This window comes from Pan paniscus, chromosome 1, assembly GCF_029289425.2.
Source record: "Pan paniscus chromosome 1, NHGRI_mPanPan1-v2.0_pri, whole genome shotgun sequence".
Lineage (NCBI taxonomy): Eukaryota > Metazoa > Chordata > Mammalia > Primates > Hominidae > Pan > Pan paniscus.
This window is the reverse complement of record NC_073249.2, coordinates 197491377-197518074: the sequence shown is the minus strand read 5'-3', so window position 1 is coordinate 197518074 and position 26698 is coordinate 197491377. Positions and strand designations below refer to the sequence as shown.

At 49.0% G+C, this 26698-nt stretch overlaps 1 protein-coding gene and 1 long non-coding RNA gene across 13 annotated transcripts in view; one reads left to right on the top strand and one right to left on the bottom strand.

Moving 5' to 3' along the window:
• PTPRU (protein tyrosine phosphatase receptor type U) overlaps nucleotides 1-1435 on the top strand; it is a 90128-nt gene extending 88693 nt beyond the window's left edge. For all 12 annotated transcript variants that reach the window (XM_034959710.3, XM_055095822.2, XM_034959709.4 and 9 more), the window contains one exon: nucleotides 234-1435. In XM_034959710.3, the coding sequence (XP_034815601.3) occupies nucleotides 234-296 (63 nt within the window). In that variant the 3' untranslated portion in view covers nucleotides 297-1435. The remainder of the gene's footprint in view (nucleotides 1-233) is intronic.
• Nucleotides 1436-4260: 2825 nt separating this feature from the next.
• Nucleotides 4261-24770, bottom strand: LOC130541103 (uncharacterized). Its single transcript, XR_008955135.1, has 3 exons — nucleotides 24339-24770; nucleotides 7805-7947; nucleotides 4261-5831 (listed from the first exon to the last, which is right to left on the bottom strand). It is a non-coding gene; the product is annotated as an uncharacterized LOC130541103 (long non-coding RNA).
• Nucleotides 24771-26698: the final 1928 nt, after the last annotated feature.

Sequence of the window (26698 nt, the reverse complement as noted above, 5' to 3'; positions counted from 1 at the left end):
CTGGTCCATGCCAGGCCAGGTTCCTTAGCACCCACTCTCCCATATCTGGGCCCCACCACTGGGCCTTGGTTCTAGCCCTGTGGTCCTAAAACATTACCCCCATTTCTCCCTTCTCCCCGAGGGCGGGCCTGGGCTCGGGCTCGTGCTTGCCCTCTCACTCCCCGTTCCCCTCCCCCCACAATACTGGAGTCGGGGTCAGGCTCATGATTCCCTCCCTCTCTTCCTCTCCCCAGGATCAGTACCACTTTTGCTACGATGTGGCCCTGGAGTACTTGGAGGGGCTGGAGTCAAGATAGCGGGGCCCTGGCCTGGGGCACCCACTGCACACTCAGGGCCAGACCCACCATCCTGGACTGGCGAGGAAGATCAGTGCCTCCTGCTCTGCCCAAACACACTCCCATGGGGCAAGCACTGGAGTGGATGCTGGGCTATCTTGCTCCCCCTTCCACTGTGGGTAGGGCCTTTCGCTTGTCCCATGGGCAGGTGGTGGGCCAAGGAGGAGCTTAGCAAGTCTGCAGCCCAGCCCCACCTCCATAGGGTCCTGCAGGCCTGTGCTGAGAGGCCTGGCGCTGCCTGGCAGAGTGACAAAGGCTCAGGACGGCTGGCTCTGGGGGACTCAGGCCAAACCCCTTGGCACCATCCTGGCTTTTGGCAGGAATGAGTGAGGCCCTGCAGAGAGCATCCCAGGCCAAGGTTCCCACTCAGCCTGCCCCCTCTGCATGTGGGTAGAGGATGTACTGGGACTTGGCATTTAGGATTCCATCTGGCCCAGCCCCTGAAGGTCCTGGGGAAGCAGGACTCAATTCTGAATAGCCAGTGGGGCACACTGACTGTCCTCCCCAGGGGAACTGCAGCGCCCTCCTCCCCACTGCCCCCTGCAGCCCCTGGGATATTTTGCTCACTATCCCTCCCCACTTGCTTCCCTGATATGTGCTCTGAGCTTCCCTGAACCAGGATCTGCCTATTACTGCTGTGCCCCATGGGGGGCTCCTTCCCTGCCTGAGGCACTGTTGCAGAATGAAGTCACCTCGCCCCCCTCTTCCTTTAATCTTCAGGCCTCACTGGCCTGTCCTGCTCAGCTTGGGCCAGTGACAATCTGCAAGGCTGAACAACAGCCCCTGGGGTTGAGGCCCCTGTGGCTCCTGGTCAGGCTGCCCATTGTGGGGAGGGGCAGTGTTAGAGCAGGGCTGGTCATACCCTCTGGAGTTCAGAGGAAGAGGTAGGACCAGTGCTTTTTTGTTTCTTTTGTTATTTTTGGTTGGGTGGGTGGGAAGGTCTCTTTAAAATGGGGCAGGCCACACCCCCATTCCGTGCCTCAATTTCCCCATCTATAAACTGTAGATATGACTACTGACCTACCTCGCAGGGGGCTGTGGGGAGGCATAAGCTGATGTTTGTAAAGCGCTTTGTAAATAAACGTGCTCTCTGAATGCCACAGAGCAGCCCTGTGTGTGTCTCACCAGCCTGACGGGGCCTGCTCACCTGCCCCCAGCCTCCAGTGCAGTGGGAGGGCCCTGGAGAAGCCTGGGTTCTGATCTGGTCCTGGTTTTTCCATTCGTAAAATGGTGGGAGTGTGGACCAGGACATCACTCAGGGTCCTTCCACTTTCAGAGTTGGTTCCAAGGGACCCTGGCCATTGCTGTCCCCATCCAGGCCTCTGAAGCAGTTCCTCAGGTAGGGTATATCAACTCGAGATCCCTGAGGGCCACAGAGCTGCCTCTCACTCCACTGGGGGCCCTGGATCAGGTTCAGCTCTTTCTGGGACAGCATGGGAGGCTCAGGCTTTAGTGTCAGGCAGATGGGCCCAGCAGCTGCGAGACCCTGGGCAAGTTAGTGCCCTCTCTGGGGCCTACTTTATCATCTGTAAAGTGGGGACAGTCCTGTTTGGATCAGATGAGGTAATGATTAAGTGCCTTATGTAATGCCAAGCGTGTTGAAAGGGCTTACTTTACAAACATGGCAGAGATGGGGGCAGAGGAGACACAGCCCTGCTGGGGATGACCGTCCCATTGCCCCAGCCCAGCCCATTCCCAGCCCCAGCCACGTCCATGGGGTAGAGAGGGAGGAGGAGCAGGCTGGCTGGTAGGGACCTGGGTCACTCCTGGCTCTGTCACAGGCTTGCTGCCTGACCTTGGACAAGACAATTCCTGTTTCTGGAACTCAGTTTCTTCATATGAAGGCTGACTCTATGATGTCACATTCTGTTTGCACACTGGCTGACCCTCTGTGCCTCAGTTTCTCCATTGGTCAGAGGATACAACCCATTCTAATGACCTCACAATTCAGCATACTTTAATCTGAGTTAAAAATTAATTGGCCAGTTAGGATCACACTTGGATAGGGCACAGACTGACCCCCTCATCCTCATTCTGAGCTGACCTCTGAGCCTTACACGATGCATCACAAATGTGTGTCACGGGTACTGGCCAAGCGATAGAATATGACTTGCTTTGGCCAATAGCATGGGCAGAAGTGATGGCGTGTGAGTTCTGGATCCCAGGTCTCATGAGGCCTTGCAGTTTTTGCTTTTGCTCTTCTGGAACTCTGCTATACGAGGGAAGCTGTCTCACCTACCGGATGATTTGAGGGCACACAGAGGAGAACCAGCGCGTGCCATGAACAGTCAGTAGCAACTCCCAGGCTGTGAGTGAGGCTGTCTTGGACCTTCCAGTCTAGCTGACCTGTCAGGTAAGTGTAGCCACATGGCTAAGCTTAGAAGACACTGCCCAACCAACCCCTAGAACTGGGAGAGATGATAAATGGTTTTTTTTTTGAAGACAGTCTGTTGAAATCACTTGTTACATACACAGTTAGTTTTTGCTAACTGATACACACGCGTGTGGAGCAGTCTGGATGCGGCTCGGCCCTTTGCAGTCTGGATGCGGCTCGGCCCTTTGCTCTGTTCGGTGCTGGCTCCTCAAGGGCAGGGAGTATTTCTGTGCCATCTTGTGTCCATTGCCCAGTAAGGGGCTTGTCATGGAGCTAGTGCCCTGGAAATGTTGGCACGAGGGAGGGAAGGAAGGAGAGGTTGGACTTGCCTGCCCAACTGACCAGGGGCCTTGTGTGGCCTCTCAGAGAAGCTGGGGAGGTGGGCTCTGTATTAGGAGGAGCACCAGCTCCAGAACCCATAGTCCCGCCCCCAGCTCCACAACCCACAGTCGGGTGACCTTGCACAATCCCCTAACAACCCTGCAATAAACATAACAGGACCTACCTGCAGGATTGGTTGTGAGGTCTAGGGACAAAATATTTAAAAGGAACCAGCATAGTCCCTGGTGACATAATTGACCCTCAATAAAGGGCATCTCACGCCATAATACTGAAGCCCCTGGATAATGAAAATGGTGACGATCACCTTTCATCTAGTGCCTATTCCTGTGTTATGTGTCCTACACCCTTTGGCTCTTCCTTACTCCATACAGCAGCTCTTTAAAGGGGGGATTCCTACCCCTCCATTTTAGAGACAAGACATGGAGGCTCAGGGAAGTGAGTTTACTCACCCAAGGTCACCTGGCCAATATATGGCAGAGCAGGGACTTGAACACATGTTTAGGCTGACTCCAACACCTGGGCCTTTAACTGCTCTGCTCTGTGGCCTCCCTGGCTCAAAAGCCTAAGGATCCCCTCGGTGTAATACCAGATGGGGAATTTGTGGCCTAAGCACTGCTTTTCAAATGCTGTGAAATGTGTCAGAGGTGGCGGCCTTTCAGACAAGGTGGCCAGGAGCACAGGAAGATGAATGGTCCAGCCGGGTTCTGTCCAGGGCCTCTGGCTGAGCAGGTGTGGGTAGAAACCTCCACCCACCCAGGCCCCAGCAAATAAGATTTCTACAAGTGCAGCTAGGCCAGCTGCCTGTTACTGCCAGAAGCTAAGTTGTTTCTTTATACCATAATAAATCTGGCTGTAGGAGTCAGCGAAAGCAATGATTACTTCACACAACCTCTCTCAGCCCCTGATTGAGATGCATTATATATCCCAGGCACCCAGGAGATGGAGCCGTGACATTGATGGATGCCAAGGCCACTTGCAAGGCCCTCACTGGGAGCAGGGCCTGGCCAATCTCTCTCCCTGGGCTCCATGGACCTCCCCCCGCCCCGGTGACCTCTGATGGACAGGAGCTTAATGAGCTTTGGCCTCAACATCCCCATGGCTAAGGGCAGTGCAGAAATAATGGAGTCATTGCATAGGCAGGATCAACAGGTTCAAGTCAGGCAATGAATGGCCAGCAGGTAGAGGATGAGGGCTTTGGACGTGGGGATATAAGAAAGCAAAGCTTTATTCGGCACTGAAATGCACATTGCTCAGTGCTCTCTGTAGACTGTCATATGTCAGTCTCCAGTTCCACCTGTGAGGTAGGTACTATGATCATCACCATTTTACAGATGAGGAGACTGAGGCTTAGAGAGCTTAAGCAACTTGCCCCAGGTCAGAGAGCCAACAAGGTCACACAAACAACAGCAACCAGTGTGATCGTTTGAAAAAACAGGCCAGATCCCATCACTCACCTGCTCAAACCCTCCAGTGCCTCCTGCTGCTGTGTGCATGAGCACTGTGCTCCTGACCATGACCTCTGAGGCCCACCTGTCCTGGCTCTACCCTGTCTGTCCACGTCCCTCCTGCACGCTCCTGCGCACTCCAGGCTCTTCTTCCCCCATCATTCTGAGCTCTTTGCATGGACACCCTTCTCCAGTCCTGCATACCTGGCTCTTGCCTGGTGTCCAGTTCCCAGATCAGATGTCCCCTTCCTGAGATGCCCTCCCTGAATGCCCTGAGTGGCCCTCCAGCACCCACTGTCCCTGTGTCTTTCAGGGCCCATCCTGTGTCTGTGCCTTGCTGCTTTCTCACAGTGGGTGATGAGCTTGTTCATTCACTGGGTATTTCTTCTCACCAGACTGAGCAGCGAGAGGCCAGGGCCATGTAGGTCTTGTCCTCCTGTGTCCGTTGCACTGGGCATGGTGCCTGGCACATGACAAGAACTCAACGAGTATTTGTTGAATGAATGAAAGTTGCAGAGCTGGGACTGGAGCTCAGGTCTGTCTGGCTCCAAAGCCTATACTCTTAAGCACATAATTTTTAGTCCTTGGATGACCACATGGCTTGAAGTCATGAGGCTGGGTTCCAATGCTGGCTCAGCTACCACCATGCTGTGTGGCATTGAGCAAACATCTGGGGCTCAGTCTCCTGATTTGTCCATGAGGAGGCAGAACTAGGTGCTTTCTAGGAGCTCATTCTAAGTAGGACAGCATCAGGTTCAACATCCCTCAGACAATGGGGCTGACATTGCTCAGTGGGGTCCAGGCCATTGGCCTAAGCATCTGGTGTCTGAGGCTGGTGGCTTTACACTGACTTTAGTCTGATGGGCCTGCACCCCCGCCCTGGCTGGTCCTGGTGATCACAATAGTGACTGCTGTGCATTGTCCCTAATACAGACTGTTCCTAATCTCCCCAGCATCCTGAGAGGTGGGTATCACCAAGCCCATTTAGCAGGCAAGAAAGCTGAAGCTCAGAGAAATGAGGGCAGAGCTCTCAATGTCACAGCTAGAAAAGATTCAGTCTCTGGACTAGAACTTGGGATTGACTCCAAAGCCAGTGCTCATGCAAACAACAGCCAGTCTATGCCTGCACCACACCAGCTGCTTGAGGCTGCTCTCAACCCTCAGCCAGGCTGCTCTCCCAACCCTGCCCTAGCTGGGCTCATCTCCACTGTGCCTCACCATCAACAGCCTCTCCAGGCCCAGGGCCGGCTTGAAACACCGCCTGATCATCCTAGTCTGCTGCATTCTCACCGTGAGGGTGGCCTGAGTCAGCGGGAGCGCAGGAGCTGAGAACGCCTTTCAAGAAAAAGGAAACTCGTCTAAGCTCACCTCCTACTCTCTCCCTGGGATGGGAAGAGGGACCCTGACCAGAAATGTCATTTTCTGCTCATTTCAAAGTGAATAATGTGGCTGTCTTGGGCTGTGTTTAATCTCTTAATGCATCCCTGTTTGAAGAGCAATGGGCTCAACATCCCTCAGAGACAATGGGGCTGGCATTGCTCATTAGTGCCCAGGCCACTGGCCTAAGCATCTGCTTTCTGAGCCTGATGAAATCTTGGGTGTAGTCTGAGCTTTGGTCTGATGGACCTCTGTACCTACTTTGGCAGGTACTTGCATTATACCTAATGTGGACATTGTCCCTAATCTTCCCAGAAATCCTGAGAGACAGATGTTACCAAAACAATTTGATATATGAGGAAAGAGGCTCAGAGAGCTGAGGTGAATTGCTTAAGGCTACACAGCTAGAAAAGAGCCAAGACAGAATTAAAAGCCATGTCACTTGACTCCAAACCATTGCTCTTATAATCATTGGAGAAATACTGGCAGATCTAAACCTGAACCACATTAACTGCTGGAAGTTTCTCTTGTCCGTGAACCAGTCTGCCCTCTCAACACTTACTCAAGCTAGGCTCAACCACAGCCACAAACAGGCTTAGCTGAGGCCCACAGTCAAACAGGGCTCAGGGCTGGGCATCTAGTAGGCCTGCAGCAAAAGCCAGTGACTGGACAATTGAATGTCTTGAATCTGCAGAGGGTGGAGGTGGCCTGAGTCAGCAGGAGCTGAGAAAGCCTTTTGAAGAAAAATGAAATGTATCTCAACCCACTCCCTACTTACTCCCAGAAGTGGGAAGAGGGAACCTGTCCAGGAATTTTATTTTCTATTCTTTTGAAAGTGGAACAATGTGGCTTTCTTGAGCTGTGTTTATTCTGTGACTGCATTCTCTCTTTGAAGAGGGCTGGGATTGCTCCCCAGGGCTCCAGCCCATGCATGCTCCTTTCCCTACAAAAGGCATAGCAACTCTTCCCCTTCTAGCCTCTTCCCCAATCAACCCTTTGCTCCCTTCCATGTCTGCCTCTCTCGCCCATGACAGTTCTTAATTTATTGTCTCTGAGCTCCAAATACATCCTTCGTTGCCCTGCTTTGTAATACTGGAGCTGGACCCTGTGAACAGTTCTCTTGTGCCAGCTAGAGCAATGTTAGGCTTTGTCAGGAGAGGGCGCTAGAGGGACACTGTAAGGTCCCTCTGCAGCGGGAAGGCACTTCCCTTCCAGGTTCTGGTCCTCCTTCCATCTTTTTGTTTCCAGCACAGGAGCCAAGGCCCAGTGCTATCATCTCAGTGGCCTGTGTGGACCAGCTCCAAACGTCTTTTCTGTATAACAGGAAAGAACCATCAGGCTTCACTCTCTCCACCTGGACATCGATTCTATAGACCAGCCCTACTCACACTTGACACCAGCCTGAACCCATGTGGGATCAGGTTCCCACAAAGACGGCCATGTCCACAGACTGAGCCAGCTTACTTTCCCTGGCAGGTTTCTTAGCCACTGGAGGCTGCATGTTCTCATGGTCATCACTCCCTCATAGAGGAGGTCTGAGTCAGGGGGAACACCTTCTCCTGAGGCCCTATTTCCTTCATTATTCACTTTCCCTCAGCCTAGAAACAGTAGCTACTTTTTTGCACTTGCTGCTTCTGGGTCTCATAGAGTGTTCTTTTACCCTTTTTAGTAATTAACTATCCTTTGTTAGATAATAATTCTTTATATTAAAATTTCCATGTTCAGATTATGGGTGTGAGCTCTGTCTCCTGACTGGATCCTAATTGATAAGGAATTGAGAGCAGGAATGGTCCCAGGTGACAGACCCGCAAAGATGAGATTTTGATAGGTTTCATTGTGCCTTTGGGCTGGAGCACAATGCTGAGTTCCTTGCCAGTGGGAATGGGATGCTTGTAATCTACAGCATAATGGCACCATAATGTTGCTATCACCTGTAATGGATTTTGGTGCAATGCCAACTGGAGCAAGTGTCTTGGGAACTCAGGTGACTCCTGCACCTGACCATGATTACACCAGTAATGATGCCCACAGGGACTGTGGTGTGGGATGAATCTTGCATGCACTGGAGCACTTACTAGAAAAAAAAAGACAAGTTGAGGTTATTTAATTCTCAGCTCAAATCATAGTTTGAGGACCACAGAGCTTCCATGTCATCCGTAAAAGAATCTCATATTTCATGTAGCCACAGGGCTGATATTGCTCAAAACCAAACATAAAATTTAATTGTGTGGGTGGCAGAATTTAAATGTCAGTTAAATTTATAGCATCACAAGTTTTTCATGTGAAAGTTTGGGTATAAATCAGGGAAGAATGTGATCTTGAAACTTGGAATAGGGACATCTGGTTGGACTCAGATAAAATGGAGAATCCTGATTCCCTGAGGCCCTCTGAGCCTCCCTTGCCAATGGAAATATCTTCCCCTCTTGTATCTGAGGAGGTTAGTTTTCCTTTGTTTGAAAATGCGGAGATAACCTCATATGGGGCAGATGCCTTGAGATACCATGACCATTATCCTCAGGAGATGCCACAAGCACCCTTTGTTACCACTAGATCCATAACAAGGGTCAAATCTCAGCATGCTCCAAGGGGACAGGTACGCACTGTGATGCAGAACGAGGCAACACAACAGAAGAAAGGCAAGATTTTGCTAATGGCAAGATTTTACATAATTCAGGGAATATTTATGGGAGCTGATTCTAAGGGTGGAAGGTAATAATTCTGAATTCATGGATGTGGATTTGGTATTTAATGTGTTAAGTTGTGCAACTGAAGTTGGCTCTAACAGTTTACTCAGTTGGTTGACTGAAACTTGGACTTGAAGGTGGCTTACATTTAATGAAATTGAAATGCCAGAGGTTCCATGGCATAATGTGGAAGAGGGAGTCCAAAGGCTTAAGGAGATAGGATGTTGGAGTGAATTTATCATGTGTGACCTGCACAACCACCCCTGCAAACTATGTTCCATGAAAATTCTCAGAAGACACCTTCTTAACTAAGGCACTGAGAAATATATTATTGAGAGGAGAACCTTCATCCTTAAGAAACTCTGTGGATGTTCACCTTCATAGTCCAGTTATTACCATAGATTATGCTATCATTCCTGTGAACTTCTTGATTTCATGGGGACGATAGCATCCTGGAGCTGCAGAGGCTAAGTGGAATTGCTTAATAACCAAAGACAATATGGACGATGCACCATAAAGGGCAGCAGGGATGTGCCTGTAATTAGAATGCCTTGGCCCATAGGGATCTTTGGTGGTGACTAATTGACCACTTTGTCCCTAGAAAGGAAATAGACAGATAGCCTACTAAAGCACTGCTTGATCTGTATCACAGAAAAACAAATGAACAAACACAACTCTAGCACTGGTGCCCAAAACCCGACTGGAATGACTGTTGGAGTTACGGCTTCTCATCCAGTTTCTAGACCTAAAGCAATTCACAGATCAGAGCATCTTGATTTAGGAGGATGCCAGACCCTTTGAAGAAGATTCTTGCAGTAGTGCTATAAGTATATACCATAAGTCTTCCTCCATGCCTGCCTTATTCTAAGTGAAGTAACTCAGGAATGGTAAACCAAATATTGTATGTTCTCACTTATAAGTGGGAGCTAAGCTATGAGGATACAAAGGTGTAAGAATGATATAATGGACTTTGGGGACTCAGTGGGGAAGGTTTGGGGGGTGCGAGGGACAAAAGACTACATATTGGGTGTGTGTACACTACTTGGGTGATGGGTGCACTAAAATCTCAGAAATCACCACTAAGGAATTTATCCATGTAACCAAAAATGACTTGTGCCCCCAAAACATTTGAAATAAAAATAATTAAAAAAAAACAAACTTCCTCCAAGCCTTCTCCAAGGGGACCTGTGGCCACTTACTAGAATGACTGCATTTGGGGAAAGAAAGTACCCAGTCCTTTGGGGGATTACTAGACATTGACTCTGAATTTATGATAATTCCTGGGGTTGCAAAATGCCACTGTGGTCCACCATTCAAAGTCTTGACTTAGATCATCAGGTGATCGATATTTAGCCCAAATGTGTTCAGTTGGACATTCCCCCAGTTTCTGAATGTATAAGTGAAATTGGCATACTCTCACTGGAAGAGACCCCTTTTTGGGTCTTTGTCTTATGGAATGAGATCCATCATGGAAGAAAGGGCCTAAATAGAAGTTTCTGGAACTTCCTCTCTTTGCCATGATAGCAAATTGGAAGCACTTCCATATCCGCGGGGAAATTTCAGAGATTCATGAAGCCTTGAAATATGCAGGGGTGGTGATTCCTATCCCATCCCCATTTAACTTGCCTATTTGACCTATGCAGAGGTTGGAAGGGTTTTGGAGAATGACTATATTATTGTATATTTCATTAGGTGGTAACTCCAATTGCAGCTGCTGCCCCAGATAGAGCATCTTTACTGGAGCAACTCAGTATACCACTTTGGTATGTAGCTGTTCACCCATCTACTGCATTTTTCTCTGTACCAATTAGTGAGGACTATCAAAAACAGTTTGCTTTTACCTGGAAGGGCCAACAGTACACATTCACAGTCTTGCCTCAGAACCAAGTCAATTTCTCTTGCTTTCTCCTATTATATAGTCTACAGATAATATGATCATTTTGACATTCTACAAAGCATTGCACTGGTGTACTACATTGATGATGAGCTGATTATGCCTGATGAACAGGCAGTAGCAAGTACAACATATGTGAATGTCAGGGTGGGAAATAAATCCCACAAAATTTCAGAGGTCTGCTGTCTTGGTAGTTTCTGAGGTTCAGTGGTCTGGAACATGTTGATATGTCTCTCCAACGTGAAAGTCAAGTTGTTGCACATTACATACTGCTAAAAAAGAGGCACAGCACTTGGTAAGCATTTTGGATTTTAGAGGCAACATATGTCACATTTGCGTGTGTAACTTTGACTCATGAGCAAAAATCTCCATAAGGCTTCCAGTCTTGAGTCAAGGAGGTTCTGCAGCAAATTAAGGCTTCAGAAAAAGTTTTTCTACCACTTGGATGATCCAGTAGATCCAGTGATTCTCAAATTGTCCACAGCAGGTAGGGATGCTGTATGGAATCACAGCTAAGCCCCTAAAAGGGAATCACAATGCAAACTTTTAGGATTCTAAAGTAAATCTATTCCTGTTTATTCAGACACTACTTTTTTCCCCCCTGAGAAATAGCTTCTAGCTTGCTATTGGACTGTGGTAGAGACTGGGTGCCTAACTGGGACATCAAGTGACCATGCAGCCTAAGATTCCTAATTGAGATTCTATTGACACAACTAGTTATAAGGTTAGCTTTGTGTGGCAGCAATCTATCATTAAATGAGAATGATATTAAAGAGACCTCACTTGGGCAAGCCTGGAAGGTATGAGTAAGTTGTATGAATTAGTAGTTCAAACTCCTTTCTCATCAACTTCTGCCTCATTGCCTTGTCCCCCTCAAATCATGCCTATGGCCTCGTGGGGAGCTCCTTATGACCAGTTGCTGAACAATGAAAACTCAAGCCTGGTTTACAGATGGTGCTGTCCGATATACCAACCAAAACAGAAGACTGAGGTATCACAGCCCCATTAGGGTGACCTTGAAATACAGTGGTGAGGGAAAATCTTATAAGCAGTATATTTGGTTGTCCATTCTGGAATAAGAGATGGCCAGAGTATGGCTCTACACTGATTTATGAGCAGTTGTTAATGGTATGGTTTGGCTGGTTGGTCAGAGACTTGGAAGAAACAGGACTGGAAGATTGAAGAGGGGGAATTCTGCAGAAGAGTCATGTGGATGGGCTTCTCAGAATGGGCATAGACTGTGAAGATTTGTGTCCCATGTGAATGTTTGCTAAAGGGCATCCACTGCAGAGGAGGCTTTCAATAAGTAGGTGAGCAATATAACATGCTTTGTGATGATCAGTTAACCTCTTTATTCCTCTGTCCCTATGCTTGTCCAATGGGCCCATGAGTACAGTGGCTGTAGTGGCAGGGATGGAAGATATGCCTGGGCTTAAAAACATGAACATCCCTTTCCTAAGGACTTCTTTGGATACTGCCACTGCTGGGTGCTCAATCTTCTGACGGAAGAGACCAACATGAGCCCACAGTATGCCACCATTCCCTGGATAGACTGGTCATCTACCAGGTTTCATCTTGATTTCATTGTACGTCTCCCATCATGTAGGGGGCATAGATTCTTCCTTATTGAAATAGAATCATTATCTGGAGATATATTTGATGTCCCTGCCTGTGATTCTTTTGTCCCTGCCACCATCTATGTACTCATAGAATGTCTCACCCACTATCATGGTATAGTACACAGAATTGCCTCTTCCCAAGGAATTCATTTCACAACAAAGGAAATGTAAAAGTGGGCTGATTCCCATGGAATTAACTGGTCTTACCACATCACTCATCACCTGGAAGTGAACAGTCTAATTAAAAGATGGAATGGCTTACTGAAGGCTCAGGTATGGCACCACTTGGGAGACATTCCCTGAAAGGATGCAATATATGCTTTGAATCAGACACCATTGTATAGTGCTACCTTCCTCGTTGTTAGAATACCTGGGTCCATTAATCAGGGGTGGAAGTGGGAGTGGTTCTATGTCAGTCAATTTTCAATCAAGATACAGAAAACATATGAGATTAACTAAGGGGGAATAAAAGAGAACTCTAAAGAATACCACTAAAGTGAAGGAGAATGTACAAGGCCCAAAACTTAGAAGGAAGAGAGGATCCTCTCCACAGCTGGGATTCAGACCCTTGAGGAGGGTGTAGTTGCAGCCTATTGGATGGTAGAAAATTTCACTGGATTGTCAGCCCAGAGATGGTCTCATGGTGGGCTGAAGGGGTGGGTTGCCCCTCCACACCTGTGGGTGTTTCTCGTAAGGTGGGACGAGAGACTTGGAAAAGAAAAAGAAACAAAGTATAGAGAAAGAAATAAGGGGACCCGGGGAACCAGCGTTCAGCATATGGAGGATCCCGCCAGCCTCTGAGTTCCCTTAGTATTTATTCATTCGTGGGTGTTTCTCCGAGAGGGGGATGTGTCAGGGTCACAAGACAATAGTGGGGAGAGGGTCAGCAGACAAACACGTGAACAAAGGTCTTTGCATCATAGACAAGGTAAAGAATCAAGTGCTGTGCTTTTAGATATGCATACACATAAACATCTCAATGCTTTACAAAGCAGTATTGCTGCCCCCTGTCCCACCTCCAGCCCTAAGGCGGTTTTTCCCTATCTCAGTAGATGGAACGTACAATCGGGTTTTATACCGAGACATTCCATTGCCCAGGGACGGGCAGGAGACAGATGCCTTCCTCTTGTCTCAACTGCAAGAGGCATGCCTTCCTCTTATACTAATCCTCCTCAGCACAGACCCTTTACGGGTGTCGGGCTGGGGGACGGTCAGGTCTTTCCCTTCCCACGAGGCCATATTTCAGACTATCACATGGGGAGACACCTTGGACAATACCTGGCTTTCCTAGGCAGAGGTCCCTGCGGCCTTCCACAGTTTTTGTGTCCCTGGGTACTTCAGATTAGGGAGTGGTGATGACTCTTAAGGGGCATGCTGCCTTCAAGCATCTGTTTAACAAAGCACATCTAGCACAACCCTTAATCCATTTAACCCTGAGTTTGACACAGCACATGTTTCAGAGAGCACGGGGTTGGGGGTAAGGTCATAGATTAACAGAATCTCAAGGCAGAAGAATTTGTCTTAGTACAGAACAAAATGGAGTCTCCTATGTCTACTTCTTTCTGCACAGACACAGTAACAATCTGATCTCTCTTGCTTTTCCCCACAGTGGGCTAAGGTTAGTGGGCATGCCTGCTGAGATGCTGATGAAATTCAGAAGCTGCCTGTGAGGGTTTCTGTTGAACTTGCTGGGAAGCCAGCTGGAGCACTGGCTGCCAAGAAGTTTCTCAGAGTATTTGGGGTGGGAGGATAGGAAGCCATTTTTGGGAAGATGAGTGGAAGTGAGCTGGGGCTTCTATAGATCCTGCCTTTGAGAAGCCAGATATGGGAGGGCTGCTGCTATCACCAGCGGTGTGCTCTACTGAGTGTCCTGCACACCACCGAATGCAAGAAGAAGCCAAGTACTCTGGAATCAGAGTGTCCAACATCCTGCCAGTGCCATCTATTGACAAAATCAACACCATGCCAACTTGCAAGAGAAAACGTTCTAGTTTCACAAGCAGGCCATGAGGGGTGGATTTGGAACTCAGAAGCAATAAATGACAACTGGTACAGGCTCCTCTCATTATTATTCTTAATCACCCACTTGGAGAATGTTTGCTTCTTGTCTTTGCAAATTTGAACTCTGCTGGCTTGGATATCTTTGTTCCTAAGGCAAGGATGGGGGGAATCCTAGAGGACACAACGTTGGTTCCAATGAATGGAAGGATGAGACTGCCTCTAGCCATTTGGGGTTCTTACGTCGCCTATCAAACAGGCCGATAAAAGGGTTACTCTTTTGGATGGAATGATTGATCCTGGTTTCCACGGAAAAATTGGATTGCTTCTACACGATGGGGACAGGAGGGCTATGTCTGGAACTCAGGGGATTCTGCGGGTGTGCCTCTTAGTACTTCCAAGCCCAACTGTACAGGTTAATGGAGAACTTCATCAATCCAAAAAAGGCAGGATAATTGAGGGCTCATATCATTCAAGAATGAGGTTTTGACTTACTCTTCCTGGTAAAAAAAAAACCCCAACTAGCTGAGGTTCTGGTTGAGGGTAGGGAAGATTCAGAATGGGTAGTGGAAGAAGGAAATCATAGATATAAATTATGGCCTTGTGGTCAGTTACAGAAATGAGGACTAGAGTAGCTTTGCATATTTTCTCATTTATTGTTATGTGTATATATTTATGACTATGTTAATTGTTTTCTTCTCCTTCTTCCCGTTGGTATTATTCTTTTTCTTTTTCTTTTTTTTTTTTTTTTTGAGACAGAGTCTTGCTCTGTCGCCCAGGCTGGAGTGCAGTGGCGCGATCTCGGCTCACTGCAACCTCTGCCTCCTGGGTTCAAGCGATTCTCCTGCCTCAGCCTCCCAAGTAGCTAGGACTACAGGAGTGTGCCACCACGCCGGGCTAATTTTTTGTATTTTTAGTAGAGACGCGGTTTCACTGTGTTAGCCAGGATGGTCTCGATCTCCTGACCTCGTGATCCACCTGCCTTGGCCTCCCAAAGTGCTGGGATTACAGGTGTGAGACACTGTGCCTGGCCTATTTTTCTTTCCAACTATTATTTCAGGTTCAGGGGTTACATGTGCAGGTTTGTTACATGGGTAAATTATGCGTCGCAGGGATTTGGTATACAGATTATTTTGTCACCCAGGTAATAAGCATGGTACCCAATAGGTAGTTTTTTGATCCTTACCCTCCTCCCAGCCTCCACCCTCAAGCAGGCCTGGGTGTCTGTTGTTCCCTTCTTTGTGTTCATGTGTTCTCCCCATTGTTATTTATATACCAGTTATTGGAGGTTAACTTTACCATATGGCCTTTAGGAAACAGAATATTCAGTGTGACTGTGCTGATTTTGAGGAGTTGTTCATATAGCCAGCAAGGGGTGAATGATGTTGGAACTACGTGTCTCCTTATTTTGAGGCAAGGGTGGGAACTTCCTTATGTGTACAAGGGATAACTGCATCTCCTTAGGTGGAAACACAGAGTTGCCTTGTTGTGAATGGAAGTTTAAAAGTGTGTAGTAGATATATATGGAAGCTGATTCGTCAAAGGCAAGGACTGTGATGGTTCCACCAATTGTTTCTCAAGTCCACCCTGTGTCCTGCTTTGTGTTACTGGAGCCGGACCCTATAAACATTTGTTTGCAGGGTGGTGCAATGTTAATCTCTGTCAATAGAGGGCAGTGGAGGGGTATTGAAAGGCTATAGAGATGGATGGCATTTCTTTGTTTTTTTTTTTTTTGTTTGTTTTGTTTTTTGAGATGGAGTCTCTCTCTGTTGCCCAGGCTGGAGTGCAGTGGCGTGATCTTGGCTTACTGTAACCTCTGCCTCTCAGGTTCAAGCAATTCTCCTGTCTCAGCCTCCCCAGTAGCTGGGACCACAGGCACACACCACCATGCCCAGCTAAGTTTGGTATTTTTAGTAGAGACGGGGTTTCACCATATTGGTCAGGCTGGTCTTGAGCTCCTGACCTCAGGTGATTCACCCACCTCGGCCTCCCAAAGTGCTGGGATTACAGGTGTGAGCCACCGCGCCCAGCCTCATGAACAGTTCTTTACATTACATTTTCCATGTTTAGGTTACTGGTGTGGTCTCTGTCTTCTGAATGGTCTCTATTCACATACTCTCCACCCTGGCATCTGGCCTCCTTGCTGCCTCCATCTCAATCAGATTTGAGATGAAGATTTGGCCTCCCCCTTGCTCTCCTCTTGGCCTTTCTCTTCACCTCTGCCTCTTTCAGATCCTTCTTGGAAAGTCCCAGTTTCTGTGTGAACATGGTGAAGATGAGGATGTGGCATCTTCCCAGCATGCCTTGCAGAAAGGCCAAAGCCTGGAGCTGGGAATCAGGATGCCTGGGTTCTAGGCCCAGCTCAGCTTCTAACCTATGTCCTTTACAGGCGGGGAAAGTGAGGAGAAGTTGTGTCAGATGCCTACTTCCATCCAAGCTGCTCTAATGACCTGCAAAGGCTTTCTCCCCACCTCAATTTCCATGATGTTCTGTGATCCTCATGACAACCCTTCTTCTTACGGCTTGGCTGGATAGATCTTGTCATTATTATTCCACTTACATTATTATTCCAGTTGTATTATCGTTATTCTGATTAATACAGTGCTTCTTAACTGGGGGCAATTTTGCTTCCCAGGGACCATTTGGTTATCACAATGTGGTTTTGCTACTGACATCTAGTGGGTAGAGGCCAGCGATGCTGCTAAATATCCTACAATACATGGGACAGCCCCCGCCGCCCTTGGCCCCTCAACAAGAAATTATCTGGCCTGCAATGTCAGTAGTGCTGAGGATGAGAAGTCCTGAATTAATAGGTATAGAAAGAGAGGTCTTACAAAGGGAGGTGGCTTGCCCAGGGTCACACAGAAAGTGAGCAGCAGAGCTTGGATGAGAGCCTAGGCACTGAAACCCCTAGCCCTGGTCTTTTCAACCCTTCCCCATTCTTCTCCCAGGTCCAAGGGTAGGAAGGCAATGGAAAGCCAGTGAAACCTTCCCCGAGGAATTCTGTGCCTGCAGGTGGCTGACATTCTCCTCTCGCCTCCCTGCCTTACCAACCCCCAGCCACTTGCCAAGGCAGCCATCTGCTTTCTCAACTCCTGTTCTGAGCTGCTGAGAAGCTGCTGAGAAAACTGCACTTAGTGAGTACTGGCAACATCGCCAAGGGGTGATTGCCAACGTCAGCGGGCTCCAGCATCGCCCATTGTTTCTGCCACCTCCCTGTCATCTGCTCCGACCGCCCTTCCCTTCAAGGACTATTCAGATCCTCCACCTTTCTTAAGTTCTCCCCTAGTCCCACCATCAGCTTTTTCACTCCCAGTAGTGACCTGACTTTCTCAAATACTCCCTTCTCTCCTGAACCTGTTCTCAGCCCGCTTGGGAAGAGGACTCTTAACTATCTCAGGACAGACTCTCTCCTCTGGCTGAGGGCCAGTCCGTTTCCACCTTCCGGACTGATTCCTTTCTGCCTTTGTGGGACATTGTCCCTATAGCGTTCTCTCTCTCTGTCCCCACTTCCCCCGGCATTTGTCAGCACCCCTGACTTCCCTGCATAAAGCCTGCTCAATCTCCCCCATACTTAATTTTAAAATAAATTCCTTTCTTGAAATCTTCTGGCCCCTCGAGCCACTTTCATTTCTTCCCCTCCCATCCACATACTGTTTGTACTGCCCAGATGAGCCACTCACCCTGCTTGCTCCAGCTGCAAACCTCCTACTCACCTTCAAACCCAGCTCAGATGTCAGCTTTCCTAAGATGCTGTAACAGATGTGGTTGGTGTCCCCCTCCCCTTGGCACTCTGAGTTCTGCAGTTACAGTTCTGAGCATGCTGACAGCTTCCCACCTCAAATGCCTGTATCTCTTTCTCTCTTTCTCTGGCACCTGGAGAACTTGCTTGTCTGTGTGGCAGGTGTCAGCTAGGAGTACAGGGGACAGGAGGAGTTAATGCCTCGAGAGTTGGTGAACAGTGCCCACTACCCCTTGAGTCATGAGAGTGGACTCTGGGGCATCTTCCACGCAGGCCTCAGAGGCTCCCCAGCAGGACTGAGCCCCGAAGCTGCCGTCGCTGTAACCCACTGCCTAGTGCTTAGTTCATGCTTCACTGACTTTTCTCTTTTCCCCACTTAGTCGCTCCATTTCCACACTTTATCTGAGAGGGATCCCCTCTCAGATAAACTATCAGCACTGGGGCCCTTGACTCAGGGCAAGCTGTTGAAATGACCATTTCCTGGGGTTGCTCACATTGGAAGCAACAGGTGGTTCATCCATGTGCTTCAAAAAGAGCACCCTTTGGGGCAGCCACCCTGAGACACACCCCTGTCCCCCTAACCCTGGAGGGAGTTAACTGCTCCCTCCTCCTGTTCCCTGATGCCTGTTATTGTTTCTTGACACAGAGTTTCTGTCTCTTGTTCCAGACTGTGAGTCCCTGAGATAAAAGCAAGCTCTTCCCTACCTCTGTGTCCCCTTAACCTGGCATGTCACCCTGGCACATCAGTGGCCAAGAAATGTTTACTGAGTGAGTGAGAAAAGGAATGGATGAAGGGGATGGGAGTCTCCAGGGCCACCCATGGTGGGTGACCAGCCCCGTGGAGAGAACTGTCCCATGGATGTGGTCCTTTCAACCCCGCCTTCTCCTCTCCGCCAAGGGGGCCTATCTCTGCCCACCCCTGCCTGGCCCAGAACCCCTCACCCTGACCCCCGTCCTACCTGCTATGATGCAGTCTGCCTGGTGCAGGCCAGGAAAAGTCCCCAGACAGGGGAGCGGGCCCCTCGGTAGGAGATTCCGGCTCTGGCTAAATAAAGGTCACAGGAACCCAGTGAAATGCTGTTATAATGCGACATAATTCAGTGCTGCCTTCCAGCAGATGTCGCTTTGGAGGGATGGATTTGTCCCAGCTGGACTCTGGGATGCTTTCTGAAGCACACGGAAGAACCACCTGCTGCTTCCGATGTGAGCAGCCCCAGGAAATGGTAATTTTGACAAATCAACGTATTCAAGCCAAACGCATGGACCCAGTTTCCACCAGGAGGAATTACAATCCTTGCTGAGGAAGTGAAACAGCTGCTGTGGAGCCAAGCGGCTGTACAGGCTACGTCCAGCCCCGAAGCCCCTGGGGAACAGGATGCTCCGAGCACAGATCGCTGGGGAGTCAAACTCAGCACCCTGGTCCCATAAAGGACCATTTTACAGATGAGAAAACAGGCCTGTGGCAAACTGAGGCAAAGGAGCGCTTGCCCAAGGTCACACACACTGAGCCAGTGGCAGACCTGGGGCCCTGAGCTGAATCCAGACAGCTCTGGCCCCACCCTCTCCCACGGCTCTGAGGAGCTGGCAGGTGAGACTTGTGCTGAAATAAAAACTAAAACAACCGACATCGTGACCAACTCACAGGTTGGGCCTGCCCTTTTGTTACAGATGCTGACCTGGGAATGAGAGACTCTGGGATCTGATGCTGGTTCTGCCCCTACCTTCCTGTGTGACCTGAGTTTCCCCCCCATTCAAGGGGCATAATGCTCCACTTCCCAGGATGATGTGAGGATCACGTGAGGTCCAGGAGAAACTCCTTGGCACACTGTGTGAAAGTAAACCTGGGAACAGTGTTATCGTCACCCACACACCTGCAGTGATGGGATGCTGAGGACAGGGATGGTCCTTCCCTGAGCTGCTAGAAGTGAAGGAGAAACCAACGTGTCTTTTTCCAGGCACACAGCTCTGAGCTAGGGGAGGGGCCTCAGGGTGGGTTGTAAGTCTGGAGGCCTTGGCCATCCTTCCTCCCATAATGTAGGGGTGTCTCTGAAGCCATATTCCCCTTTCTGTCCCAGCAGGTGACATGGAATCTCAGCTCTTAAACATCCTGGCTACAAAGGTTTGGCAGTGCTGGGTTGGGGGCAAATATCTGGGGAAGGGAAAGAGAGAAAGAAGAGGCTTACAGAGAAATGGGGAGGAAGAAGAGGAGGGTGAGAAGAAAAGGAGGAGGTGGGAGAGGATGAGGAGGAAAAGAAAGACAGAAGGAGACAGCGGAACATTTGGAGGAGGACTGTTTCCATTCTATGGTACAAAATGCAAGCAGAAATTGTGGGCTCTAGAATCAGAAAAATCTAAAATCAAAGGCTGACTCCACCGCTCAGTATTTGGGGGACTTTGGGCTAATCATTCAACTGTTCTAAACTTCAGTTTTCACATCTGTAAAATGGGGATAAGAACGGTGCCCATTTCTTAGAGATAATCTTGGCAAAGCATTCAGTACTATGCCTGGCCAGGAGCAAGTCCTCAATATGCAGTAGCTAGAGTGGCAGCAGAAGTGGGAAAAGGAGCTGTAAATCTACAAATGTGTGTGTTCTGGGAGAGTCTGGAAAACCCATCCCACTGGAAGGTAAGACGGCTTGTTCATGCAGAGGAGCAGATGGATTTGTCCAAGTTGAGAGAAGTCTGAAGAGGCACAGAAGCCCAAATCACACATGCAAAGGAATGCAGTTAACAAATTTTACTGTGAGGACAACAGTTTATGTATTAACGGTGGCTAAACTGATAAATATATAAGAAGCTGAGGCCGGGTGCAGTGGCTCACACCTGTAATCCCAGCACTTTGGGAGGCCGAGGTGTGTGGATCACCTGAGATCAGGAGTTCAAGACCAGCCTGGCCAACATGGTGAAACCCCATCTCTACTAAAAATACAAAAATTAGCCAGGTGTGGTGGTGGGCACCTGTAATTCCAGCTACTCAGGAGGCTGAGGCAGGAGAATCACTTGAACCTGGGAAGCAGAGGTTGCAGTGAACTGAGATCACACCATTGGACTCCAGCCTGGGGGATAGAGCGAGACTCTGTCTCAAAAAAAAAAAAAAAAAAAAAAAAAGCTGAAGGCCAATTTCATGTCAATAGATCACTCAGGAAGAAATGTACATGGAGAACCCATGAACAAATGACTGTCATGTCTCCTGTTAGGGAGACAGAGAGGGCGATCCACAGTGAGGGATCACCGACTGTGTGGCAGCCACATTGGGACACTCACTGGGGTCGACAGCAAATGAGGTGCAGCAGTTGAAACAATATGCCCTCAGTCCCACAATGGGTGAGTAGTGGAGCTTGGACTCCAACCCAGCTCTGTCTGCAGCCAAAGCTCTGAATTGGCTAACACCATGTCTGAAGGCTGGATGTTCCCAGGCCTGTAAGGCCCAGCAAGACTGGGGAACAGAGCAGCCCTAGACGGATGGGTATAGGCACTTGGGGTGCGGGCCCCTTCCCTTTAGTCATGATGGGCCAGACAAGAAGTCTGGCTAGAGACCATGTCTGCAAGCCCAGGTTGGCTGTGCTGAGCTGCAGGCTTTCCATCTCCCTGGAACTGTGAAATCCTTGCAGGCTTTCCCCTCAGCCCCCACCAAGATAGGCACCCCCATCCCTGCACTTGGAGACTGGAGCTTTCTCTTCTTAGCAGATGCTACCTGGGTGGTTGTGACTACAGGGCTGTGGGTGGAGATGAGACAACTCAGGATGTACACATTTTTGAATTGGGATAAAATACCAGCTAAATATTTGTCCTAGATTTTTCCTTCTGAGGAATTGAATTATGAGATGCCAGTTGTTTTAATATGAGCTATGCATTATCACACACAGAGTCTATTACATGCATAGTAAGCCATACACATGCATACAGAAGCAACTACACACACAGATACACACCCACACACACAAAGAGGAGGTCCTAGCGACTATTTTCCTAAGGGACCATTTTCAGGGCTCACTTCAAGAACATTGAATGGTTCTTAGGAAGCAGAGATAGTCTCCAAACTCAAGAAAATATTTTTCCTAGGACCTGTAAATGCTACACATGATAATTGTCCTAATCTTGTTCCTCTAGGTCCTCTACTATCCAGCCCTACCTTGCCCTGAGGATTATTACTTCCCTAGCCCTTGGAGTACTCAGCTTCCTGGGGTCTCCCCGAGCCACCCTCCTTCATCTAGCTTCCAGAAGGTGAAGACAGAATAGAAACTTTAAGGTCAGAGCTCATCTGTGGAAATGGGTTAATCCAGTTTTAGCATCATGGACAGCCCCCTATCCCCGCCCCCAATTTCTTCCCTCCCAGTAATGGAGGAGGCTGAGGTTCCATTTTGATAAGTTTGGGAAGGAGAAACTGGGAGCTTCCTGCTAATAGCATTAGGACATGGGGACACCCAGGTTACTGAGAGGTCTGCATCCAGACAGGGCTTCGTCTACTCCAGCCACAGGCTCATAGGTTCTTTAAATTCTCCAATCTAATATTTCAAAGCCATGCATATTTTGCCCTCTGTGATATATCCATGATTGTTTTCATATAAAATATAAAATAATGGGCATTTTCCACACAGAGGGAGGATGTCCTATACCCATCTTACGGCTTCATGTATCTCTGGGCACACTGCCAAAATTCTTCTGGGGTGTGTGGTGTGAGGTACACTGCCCATGGAGTGAAGGCCAAGATCCTTAACTTGGAATTCAACATTTTATGTTCTGGCTCCTAACTTTTCCCAATCATCATCAACCACTTCCTCATTTTCCTCCTCTATTTTCATCCCTGCCCACCCTCACATGTCACACAAGATTTACTCTCCCCTCCCAAACTCCCTACACATAACAACAGGGTCGCTTTGAGCCCCTGACCCACCTCCAGTTCTCTTTAGACTGAACCCTCTCCCCATGGGAGAAAGTGGGTCTTTCCACCCCTGCCTTCTCTGCTCCTGCCTATGTATACCGACACACAGGTCCTCATCCTCTGAACAATCTGAGGTTCAGCCCATGCCACCCAATAGGGCAGAGGAGTGGCTCTGCTGTTGTTAAGGAAAAAACATTAGCCGAACACCATGGATTTGTTTCTTTTCTTTTTTTGAGATAGAGTCTCGCCCTGTCACCCAGGCTGTAGTACAATGGCGCAATCTCGGCTCACTGCAACCTCTGCCTCCCAGGTTCAAATGATTCTCCTGCCTCAGCCTCCTGAGTAGCTGGGATTACAGGCACCTGCCACCACGTCTAGCTAATTTTTGTATTTTTAGTAGAGATGTAGTTTCACCATGTTGGCCAGGCTGGTCTCGAACCCCTGACCTCATGATCCGCCTGCCTTGGCCTCCCAAAGTGCTGGGATTACAGGCATGAGCCACCTTGCCCGGCCCATTTCTTTTCTTTTTCTTCTCTCTTTCTTTCTTTTTCTTTTTTCTTTCTCTCTCCTTCCTTCCTTCCTTTTTTTCTCTCTCTCCTTTCTCTTTCTTTTTTCTTTTTCCTTTTCTCTCTCTCTCCCCTTCCTTCCTTCCTCTCTCTTTCTCCTTACTTCCTTCCTTCCTTCCTTCTTCTCTCTCTCTCTTTCTTTCTTTTTTTGACAGGGTCTCCCTCTGTCTTCCAGACTGGAGTGCAGTGGCATGATCTCGGCTCACTGCAACTTTTGCCTCCTAGGTTCAAGTGATTCGCCTGCCTTAGCCTCCAGAGTAGCTGGGACTACAAGTGCGCACCACCATGTCTGACTAATTTTTGTATTTTTAATAGAGACAGGGTTTTGCCATGTTGGCCAGGCTGGTCTCAAACTCCTGACCTCAAGTGATCCACCCGCCTCGGCCTCCCAAAGTGCTGGGACTACAGGCGTGACCCACCATGCCCAGCCTTGTTTCTCTTTTTGATTCTTGTCTTATAACATGGGCTCCTCATCATTGCTCTTCCTCCCTCACCCCTGCCACAGACACCAATGAACTAAGGAGTTTCAAATCTTTCCCAGGACAGCTGCAGCTGGAGAGTAAAGAAAGGGTTGAGGCTTTGGGGGATTTTCCTCACCCTATAGTCTAATTGTGGCTCAGTGAACCTTCAACAGAGATAGAGGCTGTGTGCGAACTGAGGCCTCTGCCTCAAAGCCTCCGTGTGAAATCTCTTCCGGTGAGATTTCCTGCTGCTCTAGCATCGGGCTGGGGCCTCCAGGAGGCTGTTGGGGTGGACAGAAGGAATTGCAGCTGTCCCTGTCAGCATCATGAATGGCCCTGATCCTGGGAGGTTAGAGCAGGAAGGTGCCACTCCCACACTGGTCAACAGCTCCATGGACACCTGCTGTATGCCAGGCCTGTCCTGGGCTTGGGGGCCACATGGATGGGTTGGACATCGCCCTTTTCCTCGGGGAGTTCACAGTCTATGGGCTGGTGGATGAATCACAAATTTAGCCCAGAGAGTGGGCATAAATCAGCCCAGGTCCCACAGCCAGACAGCAGACAGGGTTGGGACAGAGCCCAGGGTTCCTGACACTCGGGCTGCCCGACCAGGACTTACTGTGCAGGTGCCAGGCCAGCAAGAGGGGTCGGGAGATGTTTTCCAGGGCAAGACCCTGATTTGTGATAAGAAGTGTACACGGAGACAGAATCAGAAGGAAAGGGACTGGATCCACAGAAGTGCTTGCACCTGCTGGCTGCTCCCTGTCTCCAACGCTTATCCAATTCTGTACTTGAAAAATGGCACCGCATCAGTTAGGACCTGCAAACACCAACAAACGGGCTTAGGCAAATTTGGCAAGTCAGCGGCGCAGCCGACCGAGAACTCCAGAGCGAGTGCTACCCAGTTGCCCTTTGATCCTGGGTTCAGGTTTGGGCTCCATCTCTCTGGCATTCTCTCCTTTCTCCTCGACTGTTGCCGTCCTTGCTGGCCCGTCACACCCTCACTCTGCAGCGACCAGAAGAAAAGAGCCAGTCGCTTCTGGGACGTCCCTCTGAAGAGAGGGACAGCTCCTCTTTCCCAGAAACCCCAGCGAACATCTCCTCGCCTTTCATTGGTCTGAACTGGGTCATGTGCCATTTCCTGAACCAATCACTTTATCCAGCAAGATAGGCTAGCCCCACGGCTTAGGCCAATCAGAATCCGGCCCTGGAGCTGAGGGTGGGTCGTTCAGGGCACATGTTGAGAGGACAGGGTAGTTCCCTGAGGGAGGGTCTGTCGATTTGGTGGGAAGTGCTGACATGGAGGCTGGGGAGGCAAACAAAGCCCTGAGATAGTCGCCATCGCCATTGCCTGAGATCATGAATATGATCCAGTCAATCAGAACTCCCCCCGCTGCTCCAGCCCTGTCTTCGTGTCCTGCCTTATGGCCAAGCCCTCTGCTTAGTGGAATGGAGTCCCCCTCATCCATACTGGCTCATGACTCCATTCATTTGCCCTTGCTGTGCCCTCCATCCGGGATTCTCAGCCCCTAATCTCTACCCTCCTTATCTTTTATATCCCAGGTCAAGCTTCACCTTTTGCAATTTTGAAATGAATAATCTCTGCCGGGGATTCCCACAGCACCTCGCTCCCACCATCATTTCCAACACCATTATGGTCAGCTTTCCTTATGGCATCCCTGCCCCTACTTTCTACCTGCTATTGGCGCAGAGCTTGCCAGTTCCTTGAAGGTTTGGCTCTGGATAGGACTTAATTAATTTCTCTGTTCTCAGACTCTGGGTACTGCCTGGTTTAAAGAAAGAACTCAATATTTGTTGAATTAATGAAAATAAGTTTCTGTTGAAGACATGACTTCTTTGAAGTTGTTTGCATTTTAACAAATGGCAAAGCCTCAAGCCATAGAAATGGAGCTCCAGTGGTAGAATTTCAAGCACCAATAAGCTGGATACAGAAGCTCCCTTTAATGCTTGGGGGAGGAGATGACTGTCTTGGAAAGTGGAATTTTCTATTCCTGCCTTTTCAGTGCAAAAAACAATCACGTTGTCTCCTGAAAACAAATGTGTTTCCCTTTGGCTGTCTGGTGGGAGGAAACTTCTCTAGTCTTGTCAGCTTTCCTGCCCTGGTTCTGGTTGACAGAATGTTCCTCCTGATCCCTGTGAGTTGTGTGGGTGATGCCCTGGTTGATCTTCTCAGCTCTCTGACCCCCCAGCCCCCAAGCTTGCCTGCCAGTCTATCTCTGCCTAGGTGGGGAGGCCCCAACGTTAGTTGGGAGTTTGAAGAAGCCTTGTTCTGCAGCTCAGGCATTTCCACATCAAGCCCATTGTCTTGACTGCTTCTCTCCAGCTGAGCTGAGGCACATCCTGACCATTTGTGCCCTCCTTGGTCCTCCAGTCAAGCCCACCTCATGCCCCAGCTCCACATGCTATGCATGCTCTCTGCCCTCAAGCTTGTCCCCTCCAGTCTAACCCAGAATGCCCGTCAGCAGCACAAAGCTGGCTGGGTCCCTCCCAGCTGGAAACCCTTCCCAGGCTCCCAGTGCCCTCAGCTCACAGCCCATGCAGAGGCACAGACATCAGCCAGACACAAACCATAAAGCATGTGTCCCTACTTTTGCACCTGCCTTTCTCCTTGTCTAGATGCCCTCCCCTCTCTGTTGATCTGGTGAGCTGTTACTCATGCCTCAAGATCCAGCTCCAATATACCCTTCTTAGTGAAGCCCTCCCTGCTTGGCCTATTTCTGTCTTGGCACATGTCCCCTCATCTGTCTCCTCCACTAAACTGTGAGCATACCTAGGTCAGAAGCCAGAGTGATTTTTCTGTCTCCAGCATCAGACAGCAGAAGAGGTGTCAATGTGTGTTTGTAGAGGGTTAAATGAAGGATCGAACTTGCTACTGTTGCAATAACAGCAACAATTATATCTTTTATTTTGGAGAATATGCTGCACACCAGGCACTGTGCTAGGCAGTTTGCCTGCATT